The following is a 14,049-nucleotide window of genomic DNA, read 5'->3' as shown; positions in this document are numbered from 1 at the left end:
AATACTCCTATGAATAACCTAACTTGGTGAACAAGATAATAAAGATATGAAAAAGATATGATAATATAATAATAGATATATGAAAGATATTTCGGAAGATATAATCGTATCAACTCCCCCACGGTTGAAATCCACCTTGTCCTCAAGGTGGAAACCATGAGCGTCAAGGAAGCCTCCTAGGTCAAACATACACCGAATAGTTGAACACCTCCATTCACCATTTCCAGCAAAAATTACTAAGGAAGGACCATGTTGGATGCGAGTCAAGCCGGGTTTTGAAGCATTAGTCAATTCATACACTAGCCCTGCTCGTCTAAGTGAGGTTAGATACCTCACCTCCAATTTCAAGGCCTTGTATGCTTCCTTTACCCCCTTGAACTTTACATCAAAATCCTTTTTATCTTCTCTGTTCTCTAGGTTTAAAGAAAACAACTCAGTCCTCTTCTGTTCAACTTCACAGACACTCTCTTTCTGCTCGACCAACTTATCATCTTTCTCATTACAATGTCTCTTTAGAAAATATCTCCATTCACCATCACTGTCATGCGATCCCCTTCCCCATTCCTTTTTCATTGAACACGAGAGATGTAGACGCAATGGATGTTGGGTGTCGTCAGCGTTAGGCGGGGCCTCAGCGGCCGGCAGCGGCGCCGTTGGTGAGCGTTGTCGACTCGGTGGAGAGATTACTTCACAAGATGAAACTCGTTGGTCTTCGGGGCTGCACGGAGGAATCATCGGGGCTCGTGGTGGCGGCGGGAAAACCACCGGAGGGTAAATCGGTTGGCTCTGTGGCGGTAGGTTGAACCCCGACAATAGTCCTGAGGTGGGCTGCTGCCAATCCGAGTGAGCATTCGGTGGTTCCGGCCCAGGAAAATCAGGCGGATGGAGGCTGTCCACGCGACGGTCGATGACAGCAAGATGAGACTCCATCTCAACAAACACCTCCATCCTCCGGTCAGGCGGTGGGTGAAATCCCGCATCAACTAACGACGATTGGTCGTATGGTGGCGCCGTATATGTGGGCTGATTGTTGGTCGGTGAGTGACAATGCCAATCTGGTGGATCAGGATTGGGTTGTTGTTGTGGGCGGGGATTCCAGAAGGTCTGATCAATTGCGCTACAATTGTAAGGCTGGTATGGCTGCTGCCAATCCGGGGGGTCGGGCGGTTGAGTGTGCGGTGGGTGAAACCCTGCGTCGACTAATGGCCGGCGGTCGTATGGTGGTTGTGGGACAGCAGATGCAACCGGCCAATCGGAGGATTGTTCGTGGTATGCGTGCTGCTGTTCATCAATCTCGTCCAACTTCTTGTGTATTCTGTTGCAGGCAGCCATTATCTGGTCACATAGGTAAGATAGATAGATTTCATCGTTGGAAGTCATGGTGAGATCGCAATATAAGCATCAGTTGATAAGGGAAAAACCCTTATCAAGTGAAAAAAGATAAATAAAGTCGCAGAGAAACCGTGCTCTGTCGACAATCGGAAATTCTAAACGGAAAAACTAAATAAAGATAAAAGACAATAATTATGATTTCATTGATTGAATAATGAGAATAACAATAGGTCCTATTTATAATACTCCTATGAATAACCTAACTTGGTGAACAAGATAATAAAGATATGAAAAAGATATGATAATATAATAATAGATATATGAAAGATATTTCGGAAGATATAATCGTATCAGATGATGCGCGACGAGTGATTTCCAATGGATCAACTGTGGGGTTGAGGTTGGAGTTGACCGCTAACTATTGGACTCGTGGCAGTTGCAAATACGGTCCAGGGACGGTGGTCGGGGTGGCAACGGATTTGAGTATCGATGGCTCTGCCGAGGCCCTTAAGACTGCGTTAACTTCTTTTTCCTATTTTCCGTTTAATTCAATTCAAATCGTCTTTAGTTTTAGGCTTCTTTAATATATTCCAATTCATATCATGTACGTTTTCTTCGACTCATAGACTCATATGTTATATATTAATTTTTGTACTGCATATTTTACATGGTTGGTTAAATATATATTTTTAGAAAATAATTTGTATGTCACTATAAATAAATATAGTAACAAAATTATAAGATATTGTGGAATTGGATATTACATAAGAATTCCAAGTAGTGAACTATAGACGTATTCTGAATTTTCACATCATCTTTAAAATTGGTATTCTGAATTTTCACATGATCTTTAAAATTGGTCGAAAAAACATAAGTTGCTAATCGGATAATTTAGGTGGACAAATATGACAAGGAAAATAAAGATGTCATTTCGAATAGATGTAATCGATGTCATTCACGTAAACATTGCAATTTAACCTCAGCCCAATAAAAGTTATAGTTCACGAGTGTATAAATTGTTTCAAGTTCTTCGATTGAAGCTGCTCCACAATTCCCTTATTCAATCTAAAAGCTCAAGACCAAGGCTTGGATTGAAGCTGCTCCACAATTCCCTTATTCAATCTAAAAGCATTTGCTAGATAATTACTGTCAATCACAGGCTTGGCACCAAATATACCGGCGGCAACTTCCACAATTCCGGCGTTCTGGCTGTTGACCGCTGACAGAACCACCGTATTCGCATTCCCAACGCCGCGCTGGTAGTGGACAAGTCCAACTGGGACGACGAAGGCATCGCCCTTGTTGAGAACTTTAGGGTAATGTTTGTAGTTAGGGTATGACGTCACGAACCCGACTTCCAAGGAACCTTCTAGAACGGTGAGAATCTCAGCCGCCCTCGGGTGATAGTGGGGCGGGATGAATCCATTTGGCAGGAAGTCGAGACGGGCCAGCGTCAGCCCTTGACCGTTCAGGCCCGGGATACGGGCTGCTTTCAGCCCGGCCCGGTAGGGGTTGCTCGTGTTTGCTGGCAAATGCAGCCCGCTGTAGAAGAAGTCGTCGGCTGTAACAGTTCCCGGGTTCTTGCATCCTAGAAACATAGGTGCGCCAAATCAACAACATATTACTAATAGAAAATTATCGGAATATTTTGTCATGGAAAAATTGAGAAAAATGTTAAAATTCATGGATTAAAATTAATGTATTTTTTGTAATTTGTCTAAAATTATATAGTGATATGCAAGTGGGACAATACTTACCGGGGCTATTGGCATCGAAAACGCAAAAATCTTGTAAAGGAGAAGGATCAAAAGCTAAGGCCAAACACAATAAATTAAGGGCTAAAGTGCAGAATAAAACTACAACTCCAGCCATCTTTTTTTTTCTTCTGATTGTAGTTTATGGGATAAAACAACCTATTTATAGGGTGGTAATCAAAATCATATGCTACACGCCTACACAACTCTCATCCCATAGTCAAAGATAGTATAACGTTATTTCCATAATAATTGACTGTAACGTTTTTCCATATAAATAAATTCTTTGACTTTGGCTTTTATACTATAAATAAATAGATTACAAAGAAAAATCCTTGAACAACAAACGAAAAGATTAATCTACTCGGACAAAATGTAGTAAATTAATAAAGAAAAATTAGGAAACCGAAATAAAATAGACAGACACCAAAAAAGCCAAATTGTACGCAGCCTTGAATGGAAATAAGTAATAATCATTAAAGATTATTGATTCCATATATACTAAGAATTGGTCAAAAGTTAAGTATAATGCTTAATCACACCCGACCGTTATGCATGTATGTTCTTCGGATTCGATTTTAGAATTCTCAACTTTAGATTAACCGAGTCTACCTTCAATTCAAATATTTTTAATTGGTGAAAGGGGCTAGGTTGCTAATATTATGAACTACATCTGAATTCTGAATTTTTCTACAATTGGCGATTCTAGCAAAACCGAATCATAAGTTGCTCGTCGGATAATTTAGGTGGACTAATCAGACTAGAAATCAACGATCGAATATGTAAACGATAATAAAAGACAAATAAAAGCTCATAGAAAAAAAAAGATTAAGATAATTTGTACTCGATTTAGGGACGCTTTCTTTTGCATCCTAAATTATGATTTCTTAAAAAAAAATCAAATGCTAGTAATTCCGTCTCAATTTTTTTATCCTTGAAGTTTAAGTTTTTTGTAGTGAAATATTGCAATTAAACCTCAGCCAAAATAAAACTATAGTTCACGAGCGTATAAATTTCATCATGTTGTTAGACAAAATTTATGGTTGAATGTTCGGTGGCCAAGTTAGTCTGTTTATTAGTAGTACATTTTTTACTTTTTTTCAATATGATTCGATTTGGTAAGGCTATGTGTGAATTGCTAAAGGCCACACATGATTCGATTTCGTCATAATCGTTAATTTTGGAAATTCTAAACAGGATCAAAGTTCATGATTTTCATAATTAAGTTTAAGTACGAGGGAAATCTAGAACTCATCAATAGTTCTTGAAATACTTCATGAAAATGCATTAATTAAATTTCATGAGACTTAAGATGGGAAAAACTAATATTACCCCAACATGTGATTGCTGATTTTAGTTTTACCGTACGTAGTCTGGGGATGATAGGTTGCATTGTGCTTTAATTGAATACCATTGAGAGTTAAGAATTTCACGCTACACATAAAATATAAATACTACAAGAAGAAAAAAAATGGATAAAGATATTTTTTAATACAAATAAAGATGGTAATTTATGTTTCTAACTATATCACCAACACTTTAAAAAGTGGTTTAGTTCTTGGTGTCTCAACTAAAATTAAAGGTCGACACAAATAGAAACGTCCTAGCAAAACAAAAGTTTAAATAATTTCTGTCTGCAAGGGGCAGCGCAGTTGGTTTAAGAGGATCAGAGTTGCAAAGAAAAATTCAATAATTTATCCTCAACTTAGAACACTTTCTTTTGCTTCCTAAATGACAGACTATTGTGTTAATTTATGGGAGAGAAAGAAAGAGATATGAGGGAGGACTGTTTGTGATAGAGAATGAGAGATATTATTATGCCTTTTTAAGGCTTTATTTAATTAGGAATCGAAAATACGCAATCTCAATATATCAATTTCCAAACAAAATTTAAACTAGTTCACTATTTTTATTAGAGTAATTATTTCTACGACACTCATGCCCAAGGCTTGGACTGAAGCTGCTCCACGGTTTTCTTATCCAATCTAAAAGCCGTTGCTAAATAATCACTGTTAATCGCGGGCTTGGCGCCAAACATACTGCCGGCAACTTCCACAATTCCGGCGTTCTGGCTGTTGACCGCCGACAGAACCACCGTGTTGACCTTCCCGACGCCGCGCTGGTAGTGGGCAAGCCCAACCGGGACGACGAAGACATCGCCCTTGTTAAGAACCTTAGGGTAGTGTTTGTAGTTAGGGAATGAGGTCACGAATCCGACTTCCATGGAACCTTCTAGAACGGTGAGAATCTCGGCCGCCCTCGGGTGATAGTGAGGTGGGATGATGCCATCTGGTAGGAAGTCAAGGCGGGCCAGCGTCAGCCCTTGACCGTTCAGGCCCGGGATTGCGGCTACTTTCAGCCCGGCCTTATATGGGTTAGTTGTGTTGGATGGCAAATGCATCCCGCTGAAGAAGAAGTCGGCGGCTGTAACAGTTTCCGGCTTCTTGCATCCTAGACAAACATTAATTTTGTTCAAATTCTGATTTGTTGCGCAACTTTAAAAATATGATGTATAAACAATGAATTTTGATAGTTTTTCTCAATCTATCCACCAACCCTAAAATTTTATACGAGGGCATCATTTTTCGCAATATACTTACGAAGTAATTCAGCAGCTTGAAACGTGTTTGCGCGAAATCAATAACATATTACTAATGGAAAACCAAAATATTTTGCTATAGAAAATTTGATAAAATGTTAAAATCGTAGGTTGATTTGAAAAGTCGAGGAGCGTACTTTAACTAAATTTCATGATTTTTCGGCAATTTGTCCAAAAGTATATAGTGATATATAGAAGTGAGACAATGCTTACCGGGGCTTTTGGCATCTAACACGCAGAAATCTTGCAAGGGAGAAGGATCAAAAGCAAAAGCCAAACACAATAAATTAAGGGCTAAAGTGCTGAATAAAACTATAACTCCAGTCATCTTTTTTATTTTCTTTTTTATTATAGTATAAGCGATAAAACGACCTATTTATAGGTGAGATAATCAAAATGTTGTTATATTTTCAAGATTCTATCTTGAAAATATAAAATAAATTTAATTAATAAAATAAATGGTCCAAATAAAATTGGCTAACATCAATAAAAGCTAAATTGTATGCAACCTTAAGTGGTAATAAGTAATAAGTGCGAAGGTAATAAGTAACTATATGAAAGTAAAAACCATTCGCTTCGAGTTCCATTATGCCACGATGGAATATTGAATTAATTTATTGATTCCATAATATGAATAATGAATTGTTAAAGATTAATTCCATTTTTACTATTAAAAAAAATGGTCAAAAGTTTTTTTTGCTTCCATTATATGAAGTACTATTAAAGATTAATTCCATATTTATTAAGAAATGGTCAAACAAAACTTAATATATTGCATGCTTAATTACATCCGACAAGCAACAGAATTTTGATGATGAGGTCCAAACCGCTGTTAACAGTTGTGAGGTAATTTTTTAAGTTGGCAAGAGAATCAAACTATTCAACTTAATTAGATTAGCCATCTCTCCATTCTAGTTCAAATGTTTTTAATTCTTCAACTACTTCAAATATTTCACAAAAAATCATTTTTATTTTTTTGTCGGTGAATTTTTATTTCAACCTTTTGAATATAAATAGATTATGCAGCATTTAGTAGGTATGGATACTTTAGCACCAACTTTTGAAATGAAATTCATATACTAAGAACTGAAAATGATTATTAGTTTATTAGTGTTCACTCAAAACATAAGAAATTAAGGAGATAATTTAGAACATTTATTTTCTTTTTCTCTGTCTCTTCAAGCCAGTTTGTTGGAGGTGAAAGAAGGAGCCTCAAGTCGAACATAATCATACATGACTCCATGCAAAGCACTGAAATTTCTAGCTTGTGTGAGGTATATTGTGTTATCTCCTTCGTTGAAAAGAGATGTTTCCATCTCCACATTGAATTGCCAATAAAGCCCATGAATCCCATGCCTTGTTATTGTGTTGTCGCTTCCAATTAATCCGCTTGAAAACAACGCCTCGCCTAGCCCATTCTTGTTCACCCTCACCTGCGATCACCCCTTTCATGTATCAAGTACGCTGTTTAGAACGAGATCGTACCTAATCCCCGTGGGAAGCTACTATACATTACTTTCGTACCTTTAGTATATAAAATGTTGCATATATTAGTACAAGTAATGAGATGAGACAATAACATGATTGCGGGTGTTAAGCAATTAGAGGTAAAACGATGAGTAAGACTCATGAATAGTACAAATGACGAGATAAAGATAGTGATAGAATTGCCAATGGCTTAACTTACCTCTAGTATGGAGAAAGTTGCAGATGCTAGAGCGATCCGCAGTGTGTATTTACCACTCTCTGCGATCTCGTCCAATTCGAACTTTATCTGCCACGTTGTTGCTTTATATGCACTCTCTCCAATTTTTCTGTTACATTTTCGTGTTACAAACTTAGAAATTTTTATGAAATGTTGCAAAATATGTCTAGTTTGAGAAAGTGCACCTTGTAACTTGAGCATAAAACCAATCTTTCTTGTAATCACTAGTGCCAATAGTGTAAACCAAGTCTTGATTTGGGTACAAATCTGCATACCTCTGCCATAACCCATACTGCCTAAACCTGCAGTGATTAGGAATTCATTTGCATCATAATCGTGTATATACATGTGGCGTGCATCGATAATAACATGCCAGTTCGAAAATATAGTAATTATATTTAACTTAAACGAATAGAGATTTATAAGTAGCTCGTTGATATACATAGAATCAGGCACACTTGACGTGCATTGATTATAACGTGCTAGTTCGAAAATTTAAATAATTACTTGGCGACAAGCATAGTCTCAAGTACACGTGACATGCATTGATGATAACGTGCTAGGTTACGAACGTAAATTAGTAATATCTAACCTGTGTGAAGGGAGATTTACAAGTAGCTTGTTGATATACATAGGGTCGGGGTCAGGAACGTAGAACTCGGCTGCAGATCGATCCGGGATGCCGATTTCCCATAGTGTTGCTCCATTTCTTGGAGGGAAATACACAAGATCGCCCAGATCTATTGAACTGCCTGAAAGTTCAGATCTAATCTATGATTAATAATTCACCAAGTTAAATTTAAAAAATAATTAAATTAATTTTAAACCTGGTGCCACAACTATATCTTTGTCACATCTATAATCACCAATGAAGCCTGGGACCCATGCATAGATATTGTAAACTCCAGGCCTAATATTGGTAATTTTGAAATAACCATCATCATCTGCATTTACCCAGAATTGGTATCCCTGAAAATACATTATGAATTTACATAATTCACCATATTTTTTCAAAAACAGGGGATATATCTTATACAGATATTCATTTATTAATTAAAATATGTAGTAGTATATACTTTTGCTTCCTTTTGAAATGATCCATCTTTTCCTGGTGGAGCCAGCCCCACAAAAGCACCCTTTGCTGCTATTTTCCCCTCAGAAATGTACCTTACATTTATAGTAACAATTCAAGAGTTCCAAATCTGTAATCTTTTTTTATTATCATAGACCAAATCCAACTAACCTGTCTTGAGCAAATAATCTACCACAAACACTCCCTCTTTGATCAACATGTAAGAAATCTTCTGAAACAGGGAAGCTATATGGCCATTTCTCAACTTCTTTCTTCATCTGGATCCACACACACATATATACAGGTCTCAATTTCATATATATAAATGAATGGAAAAAATGAGCTAAGTAGAAAGACAACAAACAATAAACCTGGTCTTTAGCATCACTCCACAAAAAAGCATTACTATCATTTGTATAATCAGACACTGAGTTAAGGTATATAAAAACTGGTCCAAAAACTTTCTTCCACTCTTCCCCGTCTCCGAACTTCACCACTAGATCCTCCCCTCCGTAGTGAGTGCTCACGAACATCTGCAATAAAAAACAGAGGCAGTGTGGTTTGAGGACATTTTCATATAACATGCATGATAATTTTCAACAGAGTAGACGAACATACGGCCAATGTGGTCGGGTTGACATGAGAAGTGAGGTCCTGTTTGATAGGCCCTCCAGTCCTGAACTCATTGCTTGGGCTGATTTGCCACAGCCCTATAGTGGGATCAGTGCATATGAATCCATGCACCTTGTTGTCTTTATTTTCACATGAGTATTGGTATTTATCATCCACCTATGTATGTATACAACAGCATCATTTTAGCTAGAATGTTAGTGCATATATAGTAGTATAACATAACATGTGACAAAATGGATTTTAATTTATTGTTTACTTCTCCTTTGAATTCTGGCTCTATTGGATCAACTAGGAGAACTGCTTCAGGGAATGCCAACTCCCTCCCCCGTGGAGGGACACGGTCCTCGGGCCGTGGCAGACGCCTCTGTCTGTCGTCTGACATGGCCATGTACACAAACCTAGCATTTGACCCCAACAAGTTAACATCATATCTATGTACTCCTCTATCCCACTCAAATTGACATATTTCTATGGAAACGCGACTTAACACATAAAATTTGTGCCAAATAAGAAATGTATCACTTTGAGTGCGAGGGACAGAGGATCTTAAAACTTTTGAATTCGCAAGAAAATGAGTGCTACTTTTCTATGTTGAGCATGAGGGCGATCCGGGCCTCGTTCAAGTAGAACGCTGGCATGGTCTCATCGCGTTGATAGATGGCGTACGAGTAGAAACCAGACGAGCCGCACAGCATTATGAACCTTAGAATCACCACACAATTTAGCATATAGCATCATAATGTGAAAATCAAGACAGAGATAGATAAAAAAAGGTTGGAAAAAATGAAACCTTTTGTCTATAGACAAAGGGGCATACTGTCCTAGCATGGAAGCATCCCATTTTCTAGTGAAGGATAGCTCTACTTGTTCCTCATTTTGTACCACAACTTGGAAATCTGTTCCATTAGCACTACACCCAAACTTTGGTGATTTTAATTCATATTACATAATTAATTTTATTATTTTCGAGCATATGCATATAATGTTCAAGTATTAGAATTTCATACACATCAAATTCTCCTCGAGTGCCTGAAGTGCCAGGTTTGCTCCAATTAAGGTCCCAAAACCTGCATATACACATATGTCATTTGGATTATATTAATGAATAACTTAAAATTTATATATTTGTGTGTGTGTATTTTGTATACCCTCCATTTAGCAGTGGATTGTGGAGCTCAAGCAAGTTGTCGAGTCCATTGTAGCGTATGCAAATGAGATGGCCTCCTGGTTTTGTGAAGGTAAGTTGGAGCAATCCATTATCTAACACCACCTGCAATTAAATATATATAAAAGTACGACAAAAATAGTTCAGCTTAATTTATAAAACATCTCTCATTTAAGTCTCTGCATTTCCAGATAAATAAATGAGTAACCATCATTGATCACCTTAAAACAAACAATGCGTAGAAATATTAGACGGCCATAGTAAGTGTAATTTGTTACTACAAGTATTCAAGTTTAAATTTCGCCAACGTTTTATAAATAATAGTAATGTGTATCGCATGTAGTTTTAAATTAAGAATACATAAATATTAAAGAATATATAAATCTATATATATGCATTTCACTTACGTAAATCATGGAGTAGTATAATTGGTAAAAAAATATGGAGTATAAATAGTTGGCTGTGTTTTCCGGGATCTTTTATTTAAGGGATATTGACATCTAATATCATGAAACTTTCAAAAAATTGGATTTTTTCCACAAACTTTAAAATTGACAAATAATATCACGAACTTTACCTCGGGTTTATTTTTTCCCACAAATGAAAAAATTCATGTTATTTTAATAGATTGAAGAACAATTATGGAGGTTGTGCTTCAAGAAAAACTATCTTCAAAGATTGAAAAACTTGAAGCTCTCAAAATTGTTGAAATTACGAAAAAAAATCCGTATCATAATATTATTTGTGGGAATTTTTTCATTCGTGGGAAAAAACAAACTCAGGGGTAAAGTTCGTGATATTATTTGCCAATTTTAAAATTCGTGGGAAAAACCAACTTTTTGAAAGTTTGATGATATTAGATGTCAATATCCATTTATTTAAATTACAAAAGAAATTCACGTGTTGAAATTAATTTCAACTTAATATGTAATTAACACAAATGTAGTCATATACAGATTGACATTGTGATTAGCAACAGGAGCGGACGCAGAAATATACATCGATATGGGCTGGGATTTCTATTTTTTTTAATGTATATTTTTAAACAATATTCATCATTTGTAAGGGCTGTTACACAATAATTTACATTAAATATCAATAAATTTCACAAAAAATATATAGAAAAATGTTTAAAAAATAAATTCATTAAGTGCTTTAGCCCCTAGTCACCTCCATTTGGGTCCGCCCATGATTAGCAACTTAGCATAGTAAATAAAATTTTGTAGATTATCAACTACGAAAAATGATTATTGTGTTAAAATGTGTCAAATTATTTCGTAAATATGTACATGAGGTCATATAAGCTACTCCTACTACGAGTAAAATTAGTGGTCCGAATATATTGCTAGCTGGTATATCTAGTCAATCTCAATTACAAAAATATTATATCCAATCTCTTTCTTTTTCTTTTTTTTTTGTAATTATAGTTGACTGACATACGACTTGATAATATGTTTGAACTAATAACATTTTTACACCAATGCATTTGGTATAATATAAAGTCATAAAAAAATTTATTCGCTATGATCTCTAATTCATTACTTAAACTACAAATACGCATTTAACCAAAATAAGAGATTGAATAAAGGAATAATCCAACCTTCAAAAGCAGACACGATTGTGTTTTTATTTCTACTTTACAGCTATTTAATTTAGTGAGAAAATGAGATATATAGTCCACTTATACTGTTATGATTATTTGTTAAAGATTAATTGTAATTGGTGATTTAATTAAATAGATGGTCATGATTAATTTTCATGCTTGTTAAAGATTTGCTGCAATAAAAAGTAAAGATTACTTTTGATTGTTGCTGAAAGCATACATGTATTGACTAATGTATGCCAACTAATAATGTTTCCTTTTACGGCAACTTCTATATTGTTACGCAAAAGAAAACTCCAAAGTTGATAAATACTCCAAAGAAAAACTAGTAATGTTAAACAACTACACTTTGACGATCTGCCCATCCATTCCATTCACTTTCTAAAAAATAAATACATCAAAAATCTAAAAATATTTGATAGATTATTAAAAAATAAAAATGAAATAGTAATTTAATTTTGATTTCAAAATAGTTTTCGTGAAAGGAATATAAATAAATAAATTAATGGCCATAGTCTCTATTCGGGATTAATGGAAAATGATAAATATATATAAGTATTATTATTATTATTATTATTATTATTATTATTATTATTATTATTATCATTATCATTATTATTTACAAACATAGTTTGGTTAGGCTGCATAGTCGTATTGAATAAAACATCCTTATTGAATTGGGTTAATTATATTTCAAGACATAAGTTCGATAAAACTTCAATTAAAAAATATTAGTGCTAGAAATAAACATAAAAATAAAATCTTACATAATCTTGCTGAACCTCTAATTGAAGTAGCCCATTGCCCGATGATTTCCGCAAGCTGTTAACCAAAAACATTCTCTAAATTATGATTCAATCTCAATCCTTAATACAACGAATTAAGAGTTGAGAGTTGATTACATTTGTATTTAATCAGAGATCATAAAGTTTTAGCAATTTAATTTACGGCCACTCTAAAGATTCAAGACCATCGAGCTATGCTCCCCAAATGTTTGAGAAAATGTTTCAACAAAAATGTTATATAAACAATATTTTTTACACTTTTATATCATTCGAAATTAATTTAGAAAACTGGTAAATATTTAATTAAAAGAACAAAATTATCTATTTGTCGTAAAATTAGCTAGAATGATTATATTTTGCTTTTTTATAATATTAGAATTACCTTTAAAAGGAATTGACACAAAAGAAATTATCATGAAGAAATCTTTAACAGCATGAAAATAAATCATGACCATCTGTTTAATCAAATCACCAGTAGTATAGATTGGGATTTAATTATGATTGTGAATGAAAAAATCTTCTACCTAATCTCATCCATATATGTAATTTTGGTAAATAAATAATTTAGAGGCAACTTGTGAAATGGTAGCCACACTCTGTAATAATTCTTGAAATAATAACACAAACTTACCTACTGAATATTGAAGCATTGGATAAACGGGTTTACAAGCGCATAACAGATTAAAAAACATAACAAAAAACTGATAATATCTAATATAAAATCGTTTCACAATATTCAGCCAATTAGATAAAAATGATAAATTAGACAATAACAACATTTTCATAATTACTTACCTTAAAATGCAAAAGGTGATAATGTATAATGCAGAGAACCGATGCTTCACAAAACAGCTCATAGAGAGCATATTTATTTGTGGCTAAATAAATCCAAATCAAATAAATATACTCTATATTTGTGGCTAAAGGGATATTTAACCAAATTTGAAATTTCAAATCGTTGAAGCTACGCTAAGTGTTAAAATTTCACCCTTTCCCATGGACATAGTCACGGATACACGCTATAGCCTATGACTTACTTCATCAATTTTGAAAATTTTCAAGAGATTTTTTGTAATTTTGTTAAGTATACTTGAAATGATTCTGCCACGCCATTTGAGATGTACATTAAGTGCTTAATATATGAGGTCGTCAAAGATTATCAGCAACTGCTCCATATATACGAGGCAGGTCATGACTTCCTAGACAAATTTGGGAGCATTGACTGAATGCATTGTGAACAAAAATATTGTCCAACGGCATGGAGAAATGCGTACACCAACGACCACAAGTGCACACATCCAATCGACTATGGAATTGACATACTTTCTTCGATATCTTCGACTCCAATATCGACACCAACATTCTCAATAACTAGAGATTATCGGACAAGCCAAGAAGCAC

General features: G+C 34.9%; 3 protein-coding genes across 4 annotated transcripts; all 3 read right to left on the bottom strand.

The window, feature by feature from the left end:
• Window positions 1-2,238: 2,238 nt before the first annotated feature.
• Window positions 2,239-3,204, bottom strand: LOC121761708 (putative germin-like protein 2-1). Its single transcript, XM_042157341.1, has 2 exons — window positions 3,090-3,204; window positions 2,239-2,920 (listed from the first exon to the last, which is right to left on the bottom strand). Exons 1-2 carry the CDS (start codon window positions 3,202-3,204, stop codon window positions 2,406-2,408), a joined length of 630 nt encoding a protein of 209 aa, XP_042013275.1. The 3' UTR covers window positions 2,239-2,405.
• Window positions 3,205-5,022: 1,818 nt separating this feature from the next.
• On the bottom strand, window positions 5,023-6,013 carry LOC121760350 (putative germin-like protein 2-1). Its single transcript, XM_042156032.1, has 2 exons — window positions 5,899-6,013; window positions 5,023-5,537 (listed from the first exon to the last, which is right to left on the bottom strand). Exons 1-2 carry the CDS (start codon window positions 6,011-6,013, stop codon window positions 5,023-5,025), a joined length of 630 nt encoding a protein of 209 aa, XP_042011966.1.
• A 749-nt stretch (window positions 6,014-6,762) lies between these two features.
• LOC121762785 (probable rhamnogalacturonate lyase B) lies at window positions 6,763-13,644 on the bottom strand. Of its 2 annotated transcripts, XM_042158776.1 has the most exons (16): window positions 13,444-13,644; window positions 12,631-12,685; window positions 10,244-10,365; window positions 10,103-10,162; window positions 9,886-10,005; window positions 9,678-9,797; window positions 9,352-9,493; window positions 9,081-9,251; window positions 8,834-8,995; window positions 8,634-8,740; window positions 8,467-8,557; window positions 8,218-8,359; window positions 7,983-8,142; window positions 7,576-7,692; window positions 7,373-7,499; window positions 6,763-7,118 (listed from the first exon to the last, which is right to left on the bottom strand). In XM_042158776.1, exons 1-16 carry the CDS (start codon window positions 13,512-13,514, stop codon window positions 6,864-6,866), a joined length of 2,022 nt encoding a protein of 673 aa, XP_042014710.1. In that variant the 5' UTR covers window positions 13,515-13,644; the 3' UTR covers window positions 6,763-6,863. The 2 variants fall into 2 exon arrangements, with proteins under 2 accessions (XP_042014710.1, XP_042014711.1); XM_042158777.1 differs by lacking the exons at window positions 10,244-10,365; window positions 12,631-12,685; window positions 13,444-13,644 and having other exon boundaries at window positions 9,886-10,016; window positions 10,103-10,126.
• Window positions 13,645-14,049: the final 405 nt, after the last annotated feature.

This window comes from Salvia splendens, chromosome 13 (genome assembly GCF_004379255.2).
Source record: "Salvia splendens isolate huo1 chromosome 13, SspV2, whole genome shotgun sequence".
Classification (NCBI taxonomy): Eukaryota; Viridiplantae; Streptophyta; class Magnoliopsida; order Lamiales; family Lamiaceae; genus Salvia; species Salvia splendens.
This window is presented reverse-complemented; position numbering and strand designations above follow the sequence as displayed.